The sequence below is a fragment of the Mangifera indica genome, unplaced genomic scaffold (genome assembly GCF_011075055.1).
Source record: "Mangifera indica cultivar Alphonso unplaced genomic scaffold, CATAS_Mindica_2.1 Un_0001, whole genome shotgun sequence".
In the NCBI taxonomy this organism is placed as follows: domain Eukaryota; kingdom Viridiplantae; phylum Streptophyta; class Magnoliopsida; order Sapindales; family Anacardiaceae; genus Mangifera; species Mangifera indica.
The window spans coordinates 1,358,095-1,379,769 of record NW_025401093.1 but is presented as its reverse complement, the minus strand read 5'-3'; the positions used below and the strand labels follow the sequence as shown (position 1 = coordinate 1,379,769).

The 21,675-nt window shown below is 30.5% G+C and overlaps 2 protein-coding genes and 1 long non-coding RNA gene across 12 annotated transcripts; all 3 read left to right on the top strand.

Annotated features, from left to right (window-relative positions):
- Positions 1-876: 876 nt before the first annotated feature.
- LOC123205107 lies at positions 877-1,632 on the top strand. The gene is made up of 3 exons (XR_006499767.1): positions 877-966; positions 1,258-1,341; positions 1,533-1,632. It is a non-coding gene; the product is annotated as an uncharacterized LOC123205107 (long non-coding RNA).
- A 2,107-nt stretch (positions 1,633-3,739) lies between these two features.
- Positions 3,740-5,360, top strand: LOC123205094 (mitochondrial inner membrane protease subunit 2-like). Its single transcript, XM_044621908.1, has 4 exons — positions 3,740-3,838; positions 3,960-4,045; positions 4,392-4,557; positions 5,054-5,360. The coding sequence occupies exons 1-4, from the start codon at positions 3,740-3,742 to the stop codon at positions 5,159-5,161; spliced, it is 459 nt and encodes a 152-aa protein (XP_044477843.1). The 3' UTR covers positions 5,162-5,360.
- Positions 5,361-5,775: 415 nt separating this feature from the next.
- LOC123205052 (probable disease resistance protein At4g27220) lies at positions 5,776-19,644 on the top strand. Of its 10 annotated transcripts, none has more exons than XM_044621844.1 (10): positions 5,776-6,291; positions 7,412-7,486; positions 8,511-9,437; positions 9,949-11,873; positions 11,992-12,399; positions 13,808-14,281; positions 14,678-15,085; positions 15,901-16,719; positions 17,028-17,845; positions 18,789-19,644. In XM_044621844.1, the coding sequence occupies exons 3-10, from the start codon at positions 8,576-8,578 to the stop codon at positions 19,336-19,338; spliced, it is 6,264 nt and encodes a 2,087-aa protein (XP_044477779.1). In that variant the 5' UTR covers positions 5,776-6,291; positions 7,412-7,486; positions 8,511-8,575; the 3' UTR covers positions 19,339-19,644. The 10 variants fall into 10 exon arrangements, 7 of the variants coding, with proteins under 7 accessions (XP_044477779.1, XP_044477780.1, XP_044477784.1 ...); XM_044621845.1 differs by having other exon boundaries at positions 5,776-6,338; XR_006499715.1 differs by lacking the exons at positions 5,776-6,291; positions 7,412-7,486 and adding an exon at positions 18,213-18,326 and having other exon boundaries at positions 8,227-9,437; positions 18,789-18,849; positions 19,002-19,160.
- The last annotated feature ends 2,031 nt before the right edge of the window (positions 19,645-21,675 follow it).

Genomic DNA, 21,675 nt, shown 5'->3' with positions numbered 1-21,675 from the left:
TCTTCTAAAGGAGATAAAGATGAAAGACTTAAAATGTTTGGTTAGTCAACAAAGAAAGCAACATGCCAACAACTTCATGCATTATTCAAGGGACATTATAATCTATAATAATTACAGTTATGAAAAGAAATTCAATTTAGGAGTAAATTTTACTTTTCTTCCTGATAGCAGGAAATAATTTCCAACTAATATATGTAAGGCTTTAACATTCTTTATAGCAGAAAGTGAACTCCTAACACGCTTGAGATAAGGTTACGGATGAAAAATACTATAGATTAAATGTTCAATATTGGAATGTATTTTTGCTTCAATTTTTCTCTTTCAAAAAGAATAAAAACTTGGTAAATATCAAAAATTTAATCCAATTAATTAAAAAGACAATACATGGAAAGCAACAAGCTATTATCATGAACATTACGAAAAACAACCAATAAAAAGGAAGAAGTTAATTCCATAATTAAAAAGAAAGAATGGGTTTGCCCAATTTTTTTAATAATTTATTAAAGTGGTAGTCTATTTTGTCTTATATGATCAATAATTGTTATAAGTAAATTTTGTAAGGTGCTCTCTTTCTCTCTATACAAATAAATATAAAAAAATTAAATATTGTTGGATTAAATACATTTCCTGTATTAGAGATTTGAAAGGGTTGATGTATCTGTAACATTATTTTACCTTGGGGCATAGAACTGAGTGCCTTCTTAACAAAATGCTAATGAAACGCGCCTACATATTGTCTGATTGTTCCCCTTTCCTTTGGAAAGGGGAAAGCATGTGGAGATGGAGTCATAATATACATAATGGTGTAATTTGATGAGGCTGGAGATTGCCAAATTTATAGGCAAAATGTTTTAATTTCTACATTTTCATATGATTTCTCTACAGGTTTATTCAAACCTTGAAGGTGACAGGTCTCATATAGTAAATACTGGATGGGCTATGTTGGCTCTTATTGATGCTGGACAGGTATATATCAACTGTTTTCTTCAGTTCCTAAAATGTTACATGGATTAACGCTGCCTGTCATTAAAATTGTTCAAATGCAAGGAAGCAATAATAAAAATGGGAAAATCTTCTGAATTGGTAGAGTTGGGTCATGTTAACATTTTTGACATAGGATGCTGCATCTATCTGTGTGTCAAGTTTCTTTTGTTCTTTGAAACTGTCATTCATGAGCTAATTCTGTTAACTGTTATATATTTCTTGTGGTTATGGTATTTTTCTCTGCTTGACATAGTTTTAAAATTATTGGAGTAGGCCAATAGAGATCCAACACCGTTGCATCGCGCTGCAAGATATTTGATAAATTCCCAAATGCAGAATGGAGATTTTCCACAGGAGGTAATTTCGTTGATCTTATGCATGTTCGATGGTCTTATTATTGTGATCATAGCATAAACAAGTTCTCCAACAACAAATCTATAATCAGTTTTAGAGAAAGTAAAATATTCAATTATAGTACTAACAGAATGGTGTAGTCAATATAATTTTCATGACTATCGACATATTTTTTACATATCTTTTGATTGCAGGAGATCATGGGAGTGTTCAATAGAAATTGTATGATCACTTATGCTGCATATAGAAACATTTTCCCTATTTGGGCATTGGGAGAGTACCGTTGTCGTATATTATATGAGGCCGTGTTGTAGCTAGGGTTGATTCGAACCGAGCTAGCTCGAGCTCAAAATCGAACTTGGCTTGAATGAGCTCGAAACGAGCCAGGTATTAATGAGCCCGAGCTTAAATATTCAGAGAAATCAAGCTCGAGCCCGAATACGAACTGTAAGTCGAGCAACTCGTCAAGCTCGAGAGCTAGAAGCTCAACTCGGCTCGCAAGCTGCAGCTCGTGAAGGCTCGCAAGCCAGAAGCTTGACTCAGCTCTCAAGCTGTAGCTCGTGAAGGTTGACGAGCCAGAAGCTCATGAAGGCTCGCGAGACAAAAGCTCGTGAAGGCTTGCAAGCCGATTCTTATTTAACCAAAAATGTTAATCAACATTACATGCCACGTAACTCTACTTTGATGAAACCCACAAGCACATATGCAGCTAGGGGTGTGCATAGTCCGGTTTGGTGCGGTTTACAATATTTTTCAACCCAAATTGAAAAAAATGGTTTGAGAAAATTTCAAACCAAACCAAACCAAACTGAAAATATACAGTTTGGTGCAGTTCGGTTTATGGTTCAAACCGAATAAAAAGTATTTAAGTTAAAAAATTTATTATAAAATTTAAGTATTGAAAATTAATTTTTATCAAATATATATTTTTTAATTAGAAATTAACCCAACAAGACCTAAACGATAATAATATACTTTATGAGTGATAAATAGATATGAGTGAAACTCCTAATTTAATTTCAATTTTTCTTCCATTTTTTTTAAATAAACTTTACTCTTGTATCAATAAAAGAGTAGTACAAATACATCCTATAAATTTGGAAATTTCACATTTTCACTATCCCCATATTGAGGTTATTTGACAATTATAAATATGTGGAGATATGATTTTCATTGTGTGGGAGAAAATTGAAATTTTATCATAGGTAAATTAATGTTCTAATTAGTAGAGATAAATTAATATTTACCAAATTTTGTACCGAATTTTTCAAAATTATATTTTATATTTTTAGTTAAATATTTTCTTAATTAGAGTAATATTTGTTTTATTTGAAAAGATGCATAAAAAATTGGAAAATTACACATAAAAAACCCTAAGGTAACAAAAATCAATTTGCCCCCAATAAAAAAATCATAAACCCCAAAAAATTAGAAAATATTAAAAACCCCTACTAATAGGATCACATGTACTGAATAAAACACTTATGGTGAAAAATAACCAAATACACTAACCATATGCTCTATAGCCCTTGTTCCCCATGTACTTAAAAGTTACTTTAAACCCCACTCACCTGCTTGATTTGAAAAATAACAAATACAACCATGTTTTTAGCCCAAACCACCACGTGTGCTTTGCATAATGATTACAAATCATGCACAGTGATTAAATCATCTTAAATTTATCTTTTTCAATTATAATTTTATCTCAAATCAATCCTAAACCTATTCTAACACAAATTCATTAATAAATTTCATCAAAATGCCCAAAGGATTCAAGCTATTTCAGAGGAAAAAACAATCATAAAAACTTCGGCGAAAAACACTCTAAATTTACATCAAAATGCTTAAATCTATATACTATAAGCTATCAATTATAATAATGAATGATTTACTAACATGTTTTTGCTTATTTTGTTGTCAAATAAAAAAAGAGCAGAATTGCCAAATCTTGAGTTTGATAAAAAGGGTTGCGCAATGACCCCAAGTATGTGGGGGTAAGAATGCAAAATTATAAAGTTGGAAATTAATTTAAACTTTGTTTATATGTAAATATTTTCTCAAATTGTAAAGTATTGTTGACAGGATTCAAACTTCATGGGCTTAAATAATACTGCTAAAACAAATAACAGAGGCCGAAGGCCCGGCCCGAACAGTACGGAGCTCTGCCTAGGCATTGCTGTTCTCTTTACCGCAAGATAAACCCTAAACCCTTCTTCTCAATATCCCCCGTTCTATTTCCAATTTTATGAGTTTAAATTAACGTATAACTTCATATCTATCTGCCTGTCAACAAAATTGTCTCTGGGCTTTGTTATATTTCTTCTGACATTGATAGTTTCAGCTGCAGAAGGTTTCATTTTTCATTTGAAATGCATCAATTTGTGAGAAATTTCATCTGGGTATGGCATCTCACAGCTTTTTATGGAGCTTTGCTAAGAACGTCCTCACATTCGGACTCATAGGCCTTACTTTTTCAGATCGTTATGCTAGCATTCTTCCGGTACGCGGCGCATCTATGGCACCCGCCTTTAATCCTAGAGCTGATTCTTTTGTGGGATCATTATCTGAAATTTTTTTTTTCGAAAAGATTTTTTCTGGTAATTTTCATTCTCTGATTGTAGTTTTTTCGTGCAGATGACTATGTTCTAGTTGAGAAATTTTGTCTGGGAAATTACAAGTTTTCACATGGAGATGTGATTGTTTTTCGGTTAGTCGTTTTGTTTTGATATGATGCTTAGAAATATTTATACTTTATTAGTGAATTATGCGAATTCAGTGAACTATTGCACATGTTTTAAGCGAAGAAAATGTAAAATGATTTTTTATTTTTACTTGAAATGGATTTGAATTGAATGACTCTTTTAATATGATATGCTCTATGCATTCTTGGTGTTCTGTTGAACATCACTCTTCGCTTTTGGTTCTTGTTATAGAATTTTGTTATGCGATGGTGTTGAAATGTTCAGTGAGATTCATTTCAAAGCTGGTGAAGCATACACTGATGCAAAATTTTGATGCTGGAACCTGACATTAGTAGTTGCAAATTTTTGCAGATCACCTCGCAATCACAAAGAGAAACATGTGAAGAGAATTGTTGGTTTGCCAGGTGACTGGATTGGAACTCACAGTTCTTATGATGTTTTGAAGGTTCCGGATGGACATTGTTGGGTTGAGAGAGACAATCCTTCTTCTAGCATGGAGTCAAGAACTTATGGCCCAGTAAGTTCTTCAAAGCACCATACTTATGAATAACCTCATGATTAGGGTTGGATTCGACTCAAATTAGTGTTTAGTTCGATTTGAGTTGGAACTTCAATTCTGTAATTCAGCTTGAGTTGGGCTTGCATCTCCCTCTGGCAACACGATTTATTCTATTGGCAATTATGCATTTAGTTGGAAACACTATTTATGCATCAATGGTATTATTCATTTGACTGGTGACCATCGACAACATTTTCGGCCAATTCTAATTCAAACAGACTATTTAGGATTGGAACTGAATGCGAGGTAGTCCATATTAGGGCTTGGTTTGGTTTGAATCCAACCCTACTTATGATTAGATCTCAAGATTCTTAAGCAGAGTATTTCAATCCAACTTACTTGTTTAGATCCTTCTGATTTATTATTTACTGCTATTTTTAAAAGTTTATAGTCGCTAATTGATTCTCTTCAGCAATTTTTTTTTTTTTCTGCTTAAGCGAACTGTTCTTGGCAGATTCCTTTGGGCCTAGTTCAAGGAAGGATCACCCATATTGTATGGCCTCCTCAAAGACTAGGAGCAGTGAAGAGAAATATTTATGCAGACAGACTTTCTTCTTTCTAATCAGGTTATGGTAGTTGATACTTTTAGTAGCGAGAATACGTATTTTCCTTCATAATGCTTTACCATTTGATCAAGGCAACAATTTTTTGGAGATCCCTTGCTTAAGAACATAGAGTTTTTGAAAGTTTTGGAGCTTCTTTACACATAGACAAATTTTCCTGCAAGGAAATAAATTCTTCCTCCAAAGTCAATTGTCTAAGATTCTTGACCCACCTTGTTTTGTGTTCACATTCAATTACCCACCCTTACATTTATTGCTAAACCATCTTATATGTAATAGTTATAAAGTGGGATGTGAAAATTATTTTCCACAATCAAATTGAATTTAAATATTCTCTAATTTAAGTTTAATTTGAATAAAAAATAATTTGATTTAAATTTATCAAGTCAATATAAAAGATGATTTAAATTTGATTTGATTTTGATTTAAATTTATAATTTAAATTTATGACTTAAATATATATGTAACTTTTATTCATGATTCAAATTCATGACTCATTCACAAAATAATATTATTTAATATATTTGAATTAAGTCGTGAGTCAAATTCAAACTGAATTGAATCATATTTTTAGCTTACAAGTCAAACTCTATCTATCTCAAATTTGGTTTAGTTTAAAAAACGAATTAAACTTTTTTATTTGAACTCGATTTAAATTCAACCTAAATGAATTTTAACTAAATTAAGTTAATTTTTGAGTATAGGCCAACTTGATTCATGTCCAACATTAAAGTTAAAAGAAACCCTTACTCCTAAATTGAACCGTTGAAATATTTTATGGTGAATTTCTTTACATTACTGTTATTACTATAGATTTAGTGATATTATGATGTCTCCTGAGTATTCATGTTAACATGTCTGCAGCCTCAAACAAATTTTCATCCATTTTTTTTGGTAATTTTATTTATTTATTAATTTATTTTATTTTTACTGAATTGGAGGTGTTGTCGGTGTGTTGGAACTCGGCTGTTTTAACAACGGCGTGGAGTAGAGCTAATCAATGTCATGGTGAAAAAGGAATGATGCGGCGTATCTTAGCGAGGAGCGGGCGCTAGTTAACGAAGTTTTTGTGGATGAGTGAAAAGAGGCGTGACATCACGCCAGATACTGAAGCGTGGAGCCAACGACTGTGAGTTAAAGTGATAAGACATGCAGTCTGCAGGACAATAATTTAGAGTGAGAAATAGCTATCTAGGTCCACCAATTTAGAACAATAATTTAGAATGAGAAAGAGCTACCTAGGTCCAATTTAGATTTAAAAGTTTAATTACGAAAAAAAAAAATTAATTTTTAAAATTAAAAATAAAATAAAATAAAAATATTTTATTATTTTAAATTATTATTAATTAAATAATAATTTTATTTTTAGAATTATTATTTTTAATAATTTATTAATAAAAATTTAGATTTTTAATAATCACGGATGAAAATTTAGGTTTTTTTGGCCTCTGAATTATTGTCTTGACACAGGCTGTATCGCTTTCAGAATCTAGCTGAAATCGTACATTTTTTTTGTGATTACTTTAATTTTGTTTTGCTCATTGTCGTCTTACCCAATTTTAAATATAAATTATTTCTCATTCTAAATTATTTTACTGCAGACTGCATCTCTTTCAGAATCTAGTTTTAATCACGAAATTATTTTTCAAAGTTACTTTAATTTTGATTTTTTCATGGTTGTCTTCCTCAACTTTAAAGTAAAATTGAAGCGAATTAAAAATATTATGTTTATGTATTTAGATTGATAAATAAATATATATTTAATATTTATTAATTTATAATTAAATATTATTTTATTTTTAATTTAAAATTATTAATTATTTAAAAATAATGATTATTACTTATCTGATTTTTAAAAAAATAATTAGATTAAAAAATTATCATTTTTAAAAAAAATATATAATTTTATAAATTATTATCTATATAAGATATTTTATGATTATGAGATACTTTTTTATTTTATTTTTGAACTTATTTTTTTATATATTTCTAAAAATTTATCCAATATAATTTAAAATAATTAAATTACTTAAAAATAATTAAGTTTTTTAAAAATATTTTAAATTTTGATCAAATTTAATTTTATTAATTTTGTTTGATTTATTAAATTTACCCAAATTAATAAATAAATGACCTTTTAATATTAATTAGCTTGAATTTAAAATTAATTTTTAATTTAATCAATTGAACTGATTAATTCAATCCGATTTTTTGAACCGTGGTTATTAACGTTGTTGCTAAAACTGTAGGGAGTTTACCTGAGGAAGAATGGCACAAGAAGACGCTGGAATTACGAAGGAATTGATAAAGAAAAAGATATTAAGGTTGTTTGGACATAGATAGCTTTGTCTCACTCTAAATTATTGTCATGCTTCTCCTCCATAATCTAATTGTACTCTACCAACGTATACAATTAAATTATGCACAACTAATTTATCTATTAATAATTATATAATTTAATAATTTAATATTAAAATAAAATAATATTTAATTATATAATAATATAATATAATTAATACATAAATTCACACTTATTTTTCATATATATTGTTTTATTTGTATGCAGAAAAAGTGACCATCTTAAAAAATTTGCTTACCACAATTATTGATCATATAATGCAAGAGTATCACTACAATTGATTATTAAAGAAATTGGACAAGCCCATTTTTTCTTTTTAATTGTGGAATTAACTTCTTCCTCTTTTTTTTTTTTTTCATAATGTTTATGACAATAGTTTAATGCCTTTAATGTTTTGTTTTTTAAGTTAAGTGGATTAAATTTTTGATATTTACTAACTCTTTTTTCCTTTTGAAAAAGAAAAATTGAAGCAATAATACATTCCAATATTAAATATTTGATCTATAGTATTATCAATCATAAATTTAAAAATCTCTATGACTAAAATCTATAATCACTGCACTACCATGGTGAATAATGCATGTTCAAGTTTCCCCCTTTGCTATAAAGTATGTTAAAGACTTACATAAATTAATTAGAAATTAGGATGTGGAAATTATTTCCTGCTATCAGGAAGAAAAGTAAAATTTACTCCTAAATTGAATTTCTTTTCATAACTGTAAATATTATAGATTATAATGTCTGCTGAATAATGCATAAAGTTGTTGGCATGTTGCTTTCTTTGTGTCTTCTTGTTGACTAACCAAACATTTTAGTCTTTCATCTATATCTCATTTAGAAGAATAATTTAATTAAAATTACCAATCAATACTACAAATGTCCTGTATCTGTTTGACCCTGTCGTTTTGATCTGTGAGTTCCTTTTCCTTTCCATTTTTTCCTTCTAATCTGTCTGATACCAAATCTTTCTTTGTGCTTGAGAATGGAAGAAACTGCTGGGAATGCTGTTTTAGAAGTTGGAAAGTGCTTAAGTGCTCCGATCGGGCGTCAGTTTATGTACTTGTACAACTACAAAACCAACTTTCACAATCTTGAAAGAGGAGCTGGAAAGCTGAAGGATGCAAGAGATGAAGTGAAGGCTAAGGTTGTTGCTGCTGAAAAAAATGTGGAAAAGGTCAAACAGAATGTTAAGGACTGGGAGGGGGATGTGGATTCCACCATCGAAGAAACAGAGAAGCTGATTCAAGAGAAATCAAATAGCAGTTGTTTCAACTTGATCACTTGCTACAAAAATGGCAGGAAAGCATGGAAAAAGCTGAACGCTATAACTGAACTTCTTCAGGAAAAAGAAACATTTGCTCAAGTTTCTCTTCCTACCACTGATGAAGTCATTCGGCTCACTAACAAAGATTATGAGGAATTTGAATCAAGAAGGTCAATTTTCAACGATGTACTTAAGGCATTAGATGATCCTGAGGTGGGAGTTATTGGGGTTAATGGGATGGGCGGAATTGGTAAAACCACACTGGTCAAAGAAGTTGGTCATCAAGCCAAGAAAAACCTGATCTTGGATGAGGTGGTTTTCGTAGAGGTATCTGATAAACCAGATCCTAAAAAGATTCAAGATGAACTTGCGCGTCAGTTAGGTGTGAAATTTGATCCGGAGGCTGATCGAGCGAGCAAGTTGTATGCGAGACTGAAGAATGATAAGAAAGTGCTTGTAATTTTAGATAATATATGGGAACAAATAGATTTGGAGGCTCTCGGTATTCCTTGTGGAGATGACCGTGGAGGATGTAAATTATTGCTGACAGCAAGAGATCTTAATGTATTATGGAGTATGGATTCTAAGAATAATTTCTCGATGGGTGTCTTAAAGGAAGAAGAAGCTTGGAGCTTATTCAAGAAGATGGCAGGTAATCAGAGAATTGTTTCATATTATATTCATTCAGATTAATTTATATTACGTGAAATAATAAAAAGAAAATTTACTCCGAGAAATTAAAAAATAATTGTAATAATTGTGCTAATTAAACTTCAAATTTCAATTTCTCTTGTTATATGTCATTTTTAAAAATAAATTTTTTGAAATTGAATACAAATTTAGTTTACTAGTAAATTAATTAAACATCTCTTTTTTTGTATTTTATTAACTAATATTATCTAGTTCTTAAGATGTTCAATATATACTTCATAAAATTTCACAGATACTATTTCAGTTAAAAAAAAAAATACACTCTTTTTGTTTTTAAATTCGAAGCACATAGCAGAAATGCTATTAATACTTTTGTTAAATGCACGATCTGTAATAAAGAATTTGTTATTTAAAAAATTTCAATATTCAAATGGGAACAATTTTATTATATTTGAAGCATATAGAAGACATATCTCTGCCTCTTGATCTAAAATCCAGGGTCTCCCTTGCAGGTGATGTGGTTGATCGAACAAATAAACTGAATTCTCTGCCAAATGATGTATGCATCGAATGTCGGGGTTTGCCAATTGTTATTACTACCATAGCAAGAGCATTAAGATACAAGAGACATCAATCTGAATGGAAAGATGCCCTACGAGAATTGAAAAAGCCTTCTCCAACAAAGTTTGCTGGCTTGCCAGAAAAGGAATATGCAAAGATAGCATTGAGTTACAATTATCTAAAACGTGACGAGCTCAAGGAAACTTTACTAATTTGTAGTCTAATGGTAAATAATAGTACCATTTTAGACTTGTTCAAACTCATTATGAGTTTAAATATACTAAAAGGAGCTAACTTCACTATGGAAGAAACACGAAATAAGCTGGAAAGTCTTGTCTATGAACTCAAGTATTCGTGTTTGTTGCTTGATGGTTCAACCAATGAACGGTTATCGATGCATGATGTTGTTCGTTCAGTTGTCATAACAATTGCATATAAAGATCATCACGTATTTACAGAGCGAAATGACATAAGGGTGGAATGGTCAGATAAAGAGCAATTGAAAAAATGCACTAAAATCTCACTAATAGATTGTAATATGATTAGTGAGATTTGGTCTCAAGGTTTGGATTGTCCAAAACTTGAATTTTTCAGTTTGGTGATGGACGATTCTTTTGAAGTCCTCGAAGATTTTTTTTCGGGGATGCGAAGCCTCAAGGTTCTAAGTTTCTTTCACCTAGATGTATTGTCCTTGCCAACATCTCTTGCTTTTCTCACAAATCTTGAAACGTTATGTTTGGATAATGGCTCATTTTCAGATATAACAGTTATTGGAGAGTTGAGAAAACTAAAGATTCTTAGTTTGCGATATTGTGAGATTAAACAGTTGGCTGGAGAAATAAGTAAATTGACTCAGTTGAGGTTATTAGATTTAAGTTGTTGTTGGAAATTAGAAGTTATAGTACCAAATGTTATATCAAGCTTATCCCTATTGGAAGAAGTATATATGAGCAGATGCTCTATTTCATGGAAGCTTGACATACTTGAAGAGTTGATGGGTTTGTCCAATTTGACAGCTTTAAAAATGGATATTTCTGATGATCAAATATTGCCAAAAGACTTCATCTCCAAAAAGTTAGAAAGGTACAAAATATCAATTGGAAATAAGGCTATTGATTTTGGTAGGCACTTCATATATGGTGGTGATTATTCGAAGTACATGAAGGTTAAAAGCTATTCATTAAATAAGCCTGCTTCTTTAAGAACATTGAAACTGAATCTTAATTTTTTCATTTGGCAAGAGGAGTTGCAGTTGTTATCGAATGTTGAATTCTTATGCTTAGACAAATTGCAGGGTATCAAGAATGATCTCTCTGAATTAGACAAGAAGGGTTTTTCTCATTTAAAATATCTTTATGTCCATAATAATCTTAACATCTCGTGCATTATTGACTCAACAAAGTGCACACCTCATGATGTCTTTCCACTCTTGGAGTCTTTGGTTTTTTTCAACTTGACGAACTTGGAAAAGATATGTTATGGTCTACCCTCAACAAAGTCTTTCTTCCACCTCAAATTTATAGAAGTGAAAAGTTGTGATAAGTTGGAAAATATCTTCTCATTCTCTAATGCTAGCAAAAGCCTTCCACAGCTTCAATTAATTAAGGTGGAAGATTGCAATAATTTGACTGAGATTTTTGCTGTTGAAAGTAAAAATAGAGCAGACAAGAATGAGGTAATTGATAAGATTGAATTTTGTCAATTACGCTTCTTGACTTTGATTAATCTTCCAAGGATTACGAGCTTCTACTCAAATGCAAATACAGTTTCAACATCGCAAAAGACACAGAAAGAATTGACAATTAATTTAGAGTCCAATGATATCATTTCGGAGGATGAGGAAATTGATACTGTCATACCATTTTTTAACCAAAAGGTTTGATTTATGATAGTCTTATTCTAATTTACTATATTTCTAGATTTGAATATCTTTAAATGGACTTTATTTCAAGTTTTATGCTTTTTTTTTTTTAATGGCATTAAATTTTGGGCAGGTTGTTTTTCCTTGTTTGGAAGAATTAAATCTTAGAGCAAGTAATTCTGAGAAGATTTGGGACAACAAACTTCCAACAACCTCTTGTTGTTATCAGAATTTGAAAAAATTGATTGTGGATGGCTGTCAAAAACTAAAATTTGTATTTCCATCATCTATAATCAAAAGCTTTGAGCAGCTTCAACACCTTGAGATAAGTTGTTGCAAAGAATTAAAAGAGATTATTGCCAAAGAAGAAACAGAGGGTACTACTACATTTATCTTTCCAAGGGTAACCTTTCTGAAATTCAAAGAATTGTCAGAGCTTACAACTTTATACAATGGAAAATACAACTCAAATTGGCCAATGTTAAAGGAGTTGAAGATGTGTGATTGTAGCAAACTAGACATATTTCCTTCAGAATATAAGGTATGAGTCTTTTTTCTTTTTTGTTATAGAGTTTATTGAGACAACATCATGATATCCACGTGCGTATTTACCGAACTGCCATTTAAATAAAATTTTTTAAAAAATAAAAATTTTATCTTATTTTTTTCTTAATTTAAAATTTTAATAATTTTCTTCACTCAAAAATTTAAAAAATTACCTTTTTCCCCCTTAAAATACATTATGTGTAATGGGGTTTGTCCTCTCATCAAATTGCTAATTTAACTTATTATTTTTTGTTTTCAAGTTTGAACATTAATGGTCCTCTTTATTGAATTTTTTATTGATTAATTTCCTAAAGCATTAAGCAAATGAAGCAGATGGCACCAAAAACCAATCTTTCAACAACTTAATAGAACAAATTATGAAACCAACCAAAATGAAGTAATTCATACAAATAACACACAATCTCCCAAAATCACAAGAAGGATGTGTTCTTCCATTGAATGATATATCAGTAAAATCATTAGAAAAATCAAAATCAACAAGAATATGAATTAGAAAATTGAGAGAACGAAAACTAAATAGGGTTACGAACAGTGGCCTTTTGTCAAACACCTACTGGGCACCAACTATTATAGACCCAAAAAATCACTAGGGCAACTTCCAAATCACAACAAACTCCACAATACAAATTCCCAACTACAATAATTAATTCACAACACCAAAATTAACACAATTAAAGCCTCAAGTTAAACCAAATTAGTCACCAAAATAAGAAAAGGAAACCCATTTGCACAGAGGGAAGATGGTGACGCAACGGGATGAATAGACCAGTGGTGGATGATTGACGGTGACGGGCGGTGATGATGGAAGAGGGCTGGAGCGCCGGCAGTGGCGGGTGATGAGGTGGCAGTGGCTTGAGGTGAATCTGTGCGTTGACCGAAGGAAGAATTAAAGTCTTCTTTTAATGTTCAAATTATTAAAAGAAAAAATTGTTTGAAATTAGAATTTCAGTACAAGAAATTTTGCATATGATTGTTAGATAGGGAGAAAGATACCTAAGAACATATTTATAAGCGTGGTGGCAAGAGAGAGTTTTATAACATTAATATGGCATGTCATAATATATAAAATGAATGAAATACAACTTTTGTTTCTCTACTTAATCTAAGAAAACATCGAAATAACATTAAATTTTGGGCAGGTTGTTTTCCCTAGTTTGGAAGCCTTAAAGCTTGGAGCAATTAATTCTGAGTTCTGAGAGCTTTATAACATTATATATCTAAGAGAGATATATAATGCATAGTCCAAGAAAATCAAAATCTATTAGATAAACTATTTCAATTTCTTTTTGAAAATGAACAAAGAATAAAATAAAAAACTTGGTATTTCTATGATTCTTGAATGTTTTTAGTAATATTTTACAACAAAAAAAATCTGAGTGCAGGTTGTTGTCCCCAATTTGGAGGTCTTAAAACTACGTTCAGTCAATTTTGAAATACTCTGGGATAGTCAACTTGTGGCAACTTCTTCTTGCTATCAAAACTTGACAAGCTTGATCCTGAATGGTTGTGAAAAACTTCAATATGTATTTTTATCATCCATGGTGAAAAGCTTTGAGCGGCTTGAACACATTGAGATATGCAATTGTAGTGTTTTGAAGGAGATTATTTCAAAAGGAGTGGAGGCAAACAAGATATTTGTATTTTCACGAGTAACCTTCCTAAAACTGAAGAATTTGCCCGAACTTGCAACTTTTTATCCTGGAGTACACACTTCTGAATGGCCGGTGTTAAAGAAGTTGGAGGTGTGTAATTGTGACAAAATAAAAACATTCAGTTCAGAATATATGAGCTTCTCTGATAATAATGAGGGTCAACATGATATTTGGGAGAAACAATCCCTCTTTTTGGCCGAAAAGGTAAGTGCCTTTCATTTTTACTTCTACTTTTCAAAAAATAAAAATAACATGAAAAAAAATTTATGTTTTAACCTTTTGCCAACGTTGTTTGCCTTCAGTACGAGTTACTTTACCTGTGCATTGATTTAATATTTTCATATTCTATTTCTGCTTAAATAAAATACAATATTTTTGTGTCAAATTTGTTGAGAACTTCAACTTTAGCTTTATTTGGAGTCCAGTGATATCAATTCGGAGGATGAGAAAATTGATACTGTCATACCATTTTTTAACCAAAAGGTTTGATTTATGATAGTCTTATCCTAATTTACTATATTTCTAGATTTGAATATCTCAAAATGGACTTCATTTGAGGTTTTATGCTTTTTTTTTTTAATGGCATTAAATTTTGGACAGGTTGTTTTTCCTTGTTTGAAAATATTGAAGCTTGGAGCAACTAATTTTGAGAAGATTTGGGACAACAAACTTCCAACAACCTCTTGTCGCTATCAGAATTTGAAAAAATTGATTGTGGATGGCTGTCAAAAACTAAAATTTGTATTTCCATCATCTATAATCAAAAGCTTTGAGCAGCTTCAACACCTTGAGATAAGTTGTTGCGAGGAATTAAAGGAGATTATTGCTAAAGAAGAAACTGAGGATACTACTACATTTATTTTTCCAAGGGTAGCCTTTTTGAAACTCAAAGAATTGTCAAAGCTTACAACTTTCTACCATGGAAAACACAACTCAAATTGGCCCATGTTAAAGGAGTTGGAGGTGCATAATTGTGGTAGACTAGACATGTTTACTTCAGAATATAAGGTACAAGTCTTCTTTTTTTTTTTCGCTATAGAATTTGTTGAGGCTGCATTTTGGTATCCATATGTGTCTTTACTTAACTGTCACTTAAATAAAAATTTTTAATAAACAAAAATTTTATTTCATTTTTTCCCTTATTTAAAATTTGCATAATTTCCTTCACCCAAAGATTTGAAAAGTTATTTTTCCCCTCCTTAAAATACATTATGTGTAATGGCGTTTGTCCTCTGATCAAATGGATTTGAAAAGATTTGAAAAGCTATTTTTCGTTTTAAGGCTTGAACATTAATGGTCCTCTTTATTGAATTTTTTATTGATTAATTTCCTAAAGCATCAAGCAAATGAAGCAGATGGCATCAAAAACCAATCTTTCAAAATCAAATTATGAAACCAACCAAAATGAAGTAATCCATACAAATAACACACAATCTCCCAAAATCACGAGAAGGAAGTGTTCTTCAATTGAATGATATATTAGTAAAATCATTGGAAAAATCAAAATAAAAAAGAATATGAACAGTGGCCTTTTGTCAAACACCTGCTGGGCACCAACTACTACTGACCCAAAAAGATCACCAGGGCACGAACGAAAACTAAGTGTGGTATTTTCACTTTTACTTTTCAAAAAATAAAACATGAAAAATATTTATTTGTTAACCTTTTGCCAGTGTTGTTTGCCTTAAATCCGAGTTACTTTACCCGTGCATTGATTCAAAATATTTTCATATTCTATTTCTGCTTAAATAAAATACAATATTTTTGTGTCAAATTGTTTGAGAACTTCAACTTTAGCTTTATTTTGTCTAATTTGTTTGCAGATTAACCTCAATTTGAAGAAATTAACCCTAAGCAGAGCGGATGACATGATAAAATTGCTGCATCAGTTTCCAGAAAACTTTTGTAGATGTACAATTGAGATCAAACAGGATAAATCTACCAATATTTCAGTTGGCATCCTTCAGAGACCGGTTAAGCTGGAAAAACTCATTCTCACTGTCTGCTCATACGAGGAGATATTTACACGTGGAGAGGATGAGAAACATACAAAGATCTTGATACAAATAAAAAGTTTGGAGTTGCGTGGTCTTTCTGATGCAAAGTACCTTTGGGGAAAAGGCTCCAAACTAGACTCTCTTCTTCAAAATCTTGAAGTTCTAGAAGTAAATTCTTGTGTTAGAATGATAAATGTTCTGCCATCCTCAGCATCTTTTGAGAATCTAACAGTTTTGAATGTAGATTCGTGTTATGGATTGATGAACTTACTCACACCTTCAATGGCAAAAATATTGGTGCAGTTGAGAGAAATGGAAATTCGTTTTTGCATAATGATGACAGAAATAGTATCAAATAAGACAGAAGATGTAGCAGCAGAAGATGAAATTGTTTTTGGCAAACTGAAGTTGCTGTCACTTGTAGGGTTAAAAAGTCTCACATGTTTCTGCTCTGGGAGTTATGCATTGAAATTCCCATGTTTGGAAGAATTGACTGTATCTGGTTGTCCTGGGATGAAGACTTTCTTTGCAGGAAACTTATACACACCAAGTTTACAGAAAGTTCGAGAAGATTGGACGGATGCAAGCAAACGGAGTTGGAAGGGTAACCTAAATGCCACCATACAACAACTGTACGAAAAAAAGGTATGTATTTAGTTTAAAATTGCTTTTCTTTGAATTTTCTTATCCGCCTTCAAACTTGAATTCTCGGCGTACAAATTAATTGAAATTTTTTTTATAGAAAAAATATTAAGTTACAAAATTTTAATTTTACATGCACTAAAAGTGGATTCTCTTTTATGTTCAACATACAAATTAAAGCTAAATAGTACAACTGATATTACAATAACATATTAGTTGTCTATATTCATAATTTTTTTTTCTCCTTACTTTTTCTATAAATATTGAAAAAAACATTAATTTTTTTTATAATTTATTTGATCAATCATCAGGTTAACTCCAAGTCAGAGAAATTGATACTAAGTGGAAAAGACGTCACACTTATATGGCAAGAACAGTTTTCAAAACATCAATTTTCCAAAGTAAAATTTCTTAAGATCATTAAGGATGAATCATCTAACATTTCAATTGGAATTCTTCAGAGATTTAACAATCTCCAAAAACTTGTACTACAATCGAGTTCATATAAAGAGATATTCTCATGTGAAAAAGATGAGAAAGATGTAAGCATGCTCACACAAATAAAGGAACTAAAGTTATGGGGGCTTTTCAATTTGGAGTACATGTGGAAAGAAAAATCTCATCTGGACTCAATTCTTCAAAATCTTGAAATGTTAGGTGTGAAGTTTTGCCACAATTTGATTAGTATAGTGTCGTCTTCAACAACTTTTGAAAATCTCATAACTCTAAGAGTGTCGTATTGTGATGGACTGATAAACTTAGTATCCTCTTCAACAGCCAAAAGTCTGGTACGACTTGAAGAACTGAGCTTGTCAGAATGTAAAATGATGGCAGAAGTAGTATCAAGTGAGGGGGGTACAAAAGCCGAGGAAATTGTTTTTGACAAATTAAAGCTGTTGTCACTTTATGATTTAAAAAATCTCACAAGCTTCAGCTCCGGTAATTACGTCTTCAAATTTCCAGCTTTGAAAAAATTGATAGTTTGGGAATGCCACAATATGAAGACTTTCTTTGAAGGAGTCTTAAGTGTACCAAGTTTACGAAAAGTAAAACAAGGATGGCATGACGAATTAGGATGCTGGGAGGGTGCCCTTAATACTACTATTCAATTTCTACACAGAAAAAAGTGGTACATATTCATTTAACAGTTACTTATCTTTGTATTATCTCATTCCCTTTACATCTAATCATTATTTCTTGAGAATAAGGTCTTGTGTCCTCATGACCTTATCATTAACTTTCCTTTATATTAACATTATCTTGGAAGTAGTCAATAACTCTGTAGACAAAATATACAAAAAAATTATTGAATTTAATAGTAGCGTGAAGGTCATTTGAGGCAACCTTGATATATGTACTACTACAACCATAAAATGTCATGATTAAGGAAACGTGCTTTGTTTTCTCTTTACCAAACTAGATCATTTTAAAATTCAGAACGATAATTTTCTGCACTTCGTTTGTTCACTTCATTGTGTTGTGCTTTGTTTTTATAGAATATTCAGAGTTCTGGAAAGGATGCAGAGCTTACTTCGATGAATTCTCCAGAATAAGGCTCTTTTGTTTGTGGTTTGTGAGGCATTATTGCGGCTCAGGTTCCCTGAGTTGAGGTCAGAGATGGGAGGCCTTTTGTTATAATCATTTCTCTTGATCTCTGTTTCAGTTCTGACCTCACACAAACCATTTTAATTGAATATCCTTAGCCATCCTGTCTGTGCAAGATCATTGTTCTGTTGGTATCTCTGTTTGATTTGCAATTATTGGGTTCACATATGCCTTTCAAACAAACATGAAATATTGTTGAAATTCATGCATTCATTGAAAATCTCAAGTAAGTTGGTATCTCAATGACAAATAATTCATTGAAGTGTAAACTTCAACTTGTTTCATAAAACCTTTCCCTATTGCAAGCACAGATTTAGAAGGGTGTGGTAATGGGTACAAAAGAGCCTGAGATCACCTTGTTGAATCTTAGGTCCTCTTTTAAGTCTTTTGATTGTTCTTCTGCAAAAATTGGTAACATTTATCTGGTATCGAACTTATTTCCTGCTTTTGTTTTATTTATGAAGCAGTTCTGGGATCATCCTTTCTGTCGCAAAGCTCTCTCCTGGCCACGCAGCTTATCGTTTCTTGGTAAGCTATCAAAATGGGAAGTTTGTGCTTGCATACTGCAAGTTTCCTTGCGTTGATTTGTTGGAACTTGCAAAGGCATTTCTGTCCAAGATCAAATATCAGAGCCAAGTTCTAAATCAATTTCAATTGATATTTTTGTTTATCTTGTCCAGCTTCTGGTTCCAGGTGTTCTGCTCCAGAATAGATTGTGGATCCTCTGCTTCCTTGGTTCCCTGTATTGTCCTGTCTTTCCAGAACCAACCTCTGCAATTGCTTACCTGCTGTGCTTGTCATGGGATTACGGCTGCTGTAGGTTTCTTCTGCAGGATCCAGTCCCAGATTTTCTCTACTTCTCTGCCCAGATTTTCTGTCCTACTCTCCTGCTTTCTCTGGTCGACTGTAGCAGCTCAACGTTTCTGCTTCCTGGTTTTCACTGCAATAGAATCCTGCCTTCCTTCTAATGCAGTCTGTTCCAGATTTTATTCTTCTCCAGTGCTGCAGTCTGTTTGACTGAATTTATTCTTCTACTGGTTGCTGGGTTCTACGATGGAGATTTATTTTTGCTGTGTTCCTCTTGAGCTGTTTTTTACTGGAGCTGAAGTCTGCACAAGAAAGCTGTCTGTGCAGTTCTCGGAAGAAGCAAGCACTACCAGTCTGCCTGCTACTTTGCCTTTCCGGATTGTGCAGCATTGCAGCCATTTGGGTGAAATCCTGCCAATGCCCAAGCTGCCCAGGAATAGCAGCATTGGATGATTATCAAAACTCCTTGAATCTTTTTGCATCTTGCTATAAATATCAATTATCATATTGTGTTAACCGGATGATTAAGTATTAGACTAATCGATAATTATAATTTATTTAATAAAACTTTTTGTGTCTAATTATAAATTAAAATATTTTCACAAAAAGTTTGTTGAAACGATAAATTTATTATTATTAAATTACAAAAGGTCATGTTTTTATCAATATCTAATTCTATTAGTAAATTTTGTTGAGTAAAAAGACAAAAATGTCATTTTATATATTTTTTTATTCGATTTTTATTTTCAAAATGGGGGTTATATGAAGGTGAACTATCATTTTTGAAAAATGTTAGGAGTATAATTAAAATTTTAGAGTATTTTTGAAATTTTAAAAAAAAAATTAAGGGTGTTTTAAAAATTTTTTAAATATTTTTTTGATAGTTTCAAAAATAGAAGTTATATTCCTAAAAAATTTAATAAAATGTGGTATTTTAAAGTTAGTTAAAGTTTTGAAATTCTTGATAAATTTTTTAATTGATAAAAATATTTTGTTATTTAATATTTATATTACATATTAATAGAAGTTTTATAATATCACTAAAAAAGTAAAATTATGATTTTCATAAAAACTAAATAATATTTACTTTAAAATATAATTTTTTAAATTTTGGATGGAGAATAGTCATTTGACCATGAATATTTACTTGTTTAAAACATATACCAATGGTTATAGAGGAAAATCGTAGGGGCAAATAAATTTTTTATAAATTATTTTTTTAAATCCTAATTTCCAAAAATGTCAACAAAAGTGATTTCCATTTTTCTTTTAATAGAAAAGAAAAATTTTGAAAAATAAAAAATGTCAAAAACCCTTAAACTTTCTGAGGTAATAATATAATAATACTGACATTTATCTTTTAACATAAAATTAAAATGTGAGAACAAATAATTACTTATTCTACCATTATATTGTAAATAATTTCCTAGCGACACTTGTCCTAATAACTTGTAAAATAAAAGGACAAAATAAAATTCAATAATGCAGTCTTATTCTATTGTTATATTTAGGAATACATACATTTACTTTGCAAGAACAAGAAGATATTCAGATAATTACTAATAAAAACTCAAAGTTGAGGTTCTTTTAATTGACTTACAACAATTTCTTGAAAATTTTTTAATAGATAAATAAATATCAATTACATTATGTGTATATAATTTTTAATATATGATTGATTATACAAATTATATGTTACTATATGATTATATAATTTTAAATTAAAAATAAAATAATATCTAATCACTTGATAATATATATTTATATATATAATTATATAAACAAATCAAAACTTAATTAATAATATTATTACAATAATACAACATACGTTACAATGTCATATCCTTGAATTAATTTGGTATAATTGATAATCTAAAACGATGTAACTGATGATAGATTATTATTTTTAAATAATTTTTTACATATATTTTTATTTCCATTAAAACAATGGCACTTTTGTTAGATAACACCTTAGTCATTCTCAATCCTTCGGTGGGAGTAGGACCTGCAATTTTAACAGGCCATTTAAAATATAAAAATATTTTTAAACAAAATGGATGCTTTTGCAGGTGCAGAATGGTCTGCACCCTCATAGGCATTGGGCTCCAAGGCTGCAGTTGTTGGCTTGGATTGTTTTTTTTTAATTTTTTATTATTTTCTATGTAAACCTCTTCTCTGCATTCTCCAAATCACATTCAAAATATAATTTTTTAATCTCTTTACATTTTCTTTGTTCAATGTCAATCTTAAACTTTTTCAAATCTTAATCTAATTTTAATTTTATCTAATAATTTAGTTTCTAATTGTTTAATATTTTATATTTCTTTCAATTGTATTTTGTGCTCAATTTTTTTAATAAATTAATTTTTAATTAATTATTAAATTTTACTAACTTGTATTTATTATCAAATTAATATAACCAAGGACAATACTTCGTAAATGTTTAGTCAACCCTTCAAATCATATTTTGTATTTATTTTAAATGATGTAAAATTATTTTTTATTATTTATTTTAGTATTATAATAAAAAGAAACCCTTTATCTTAT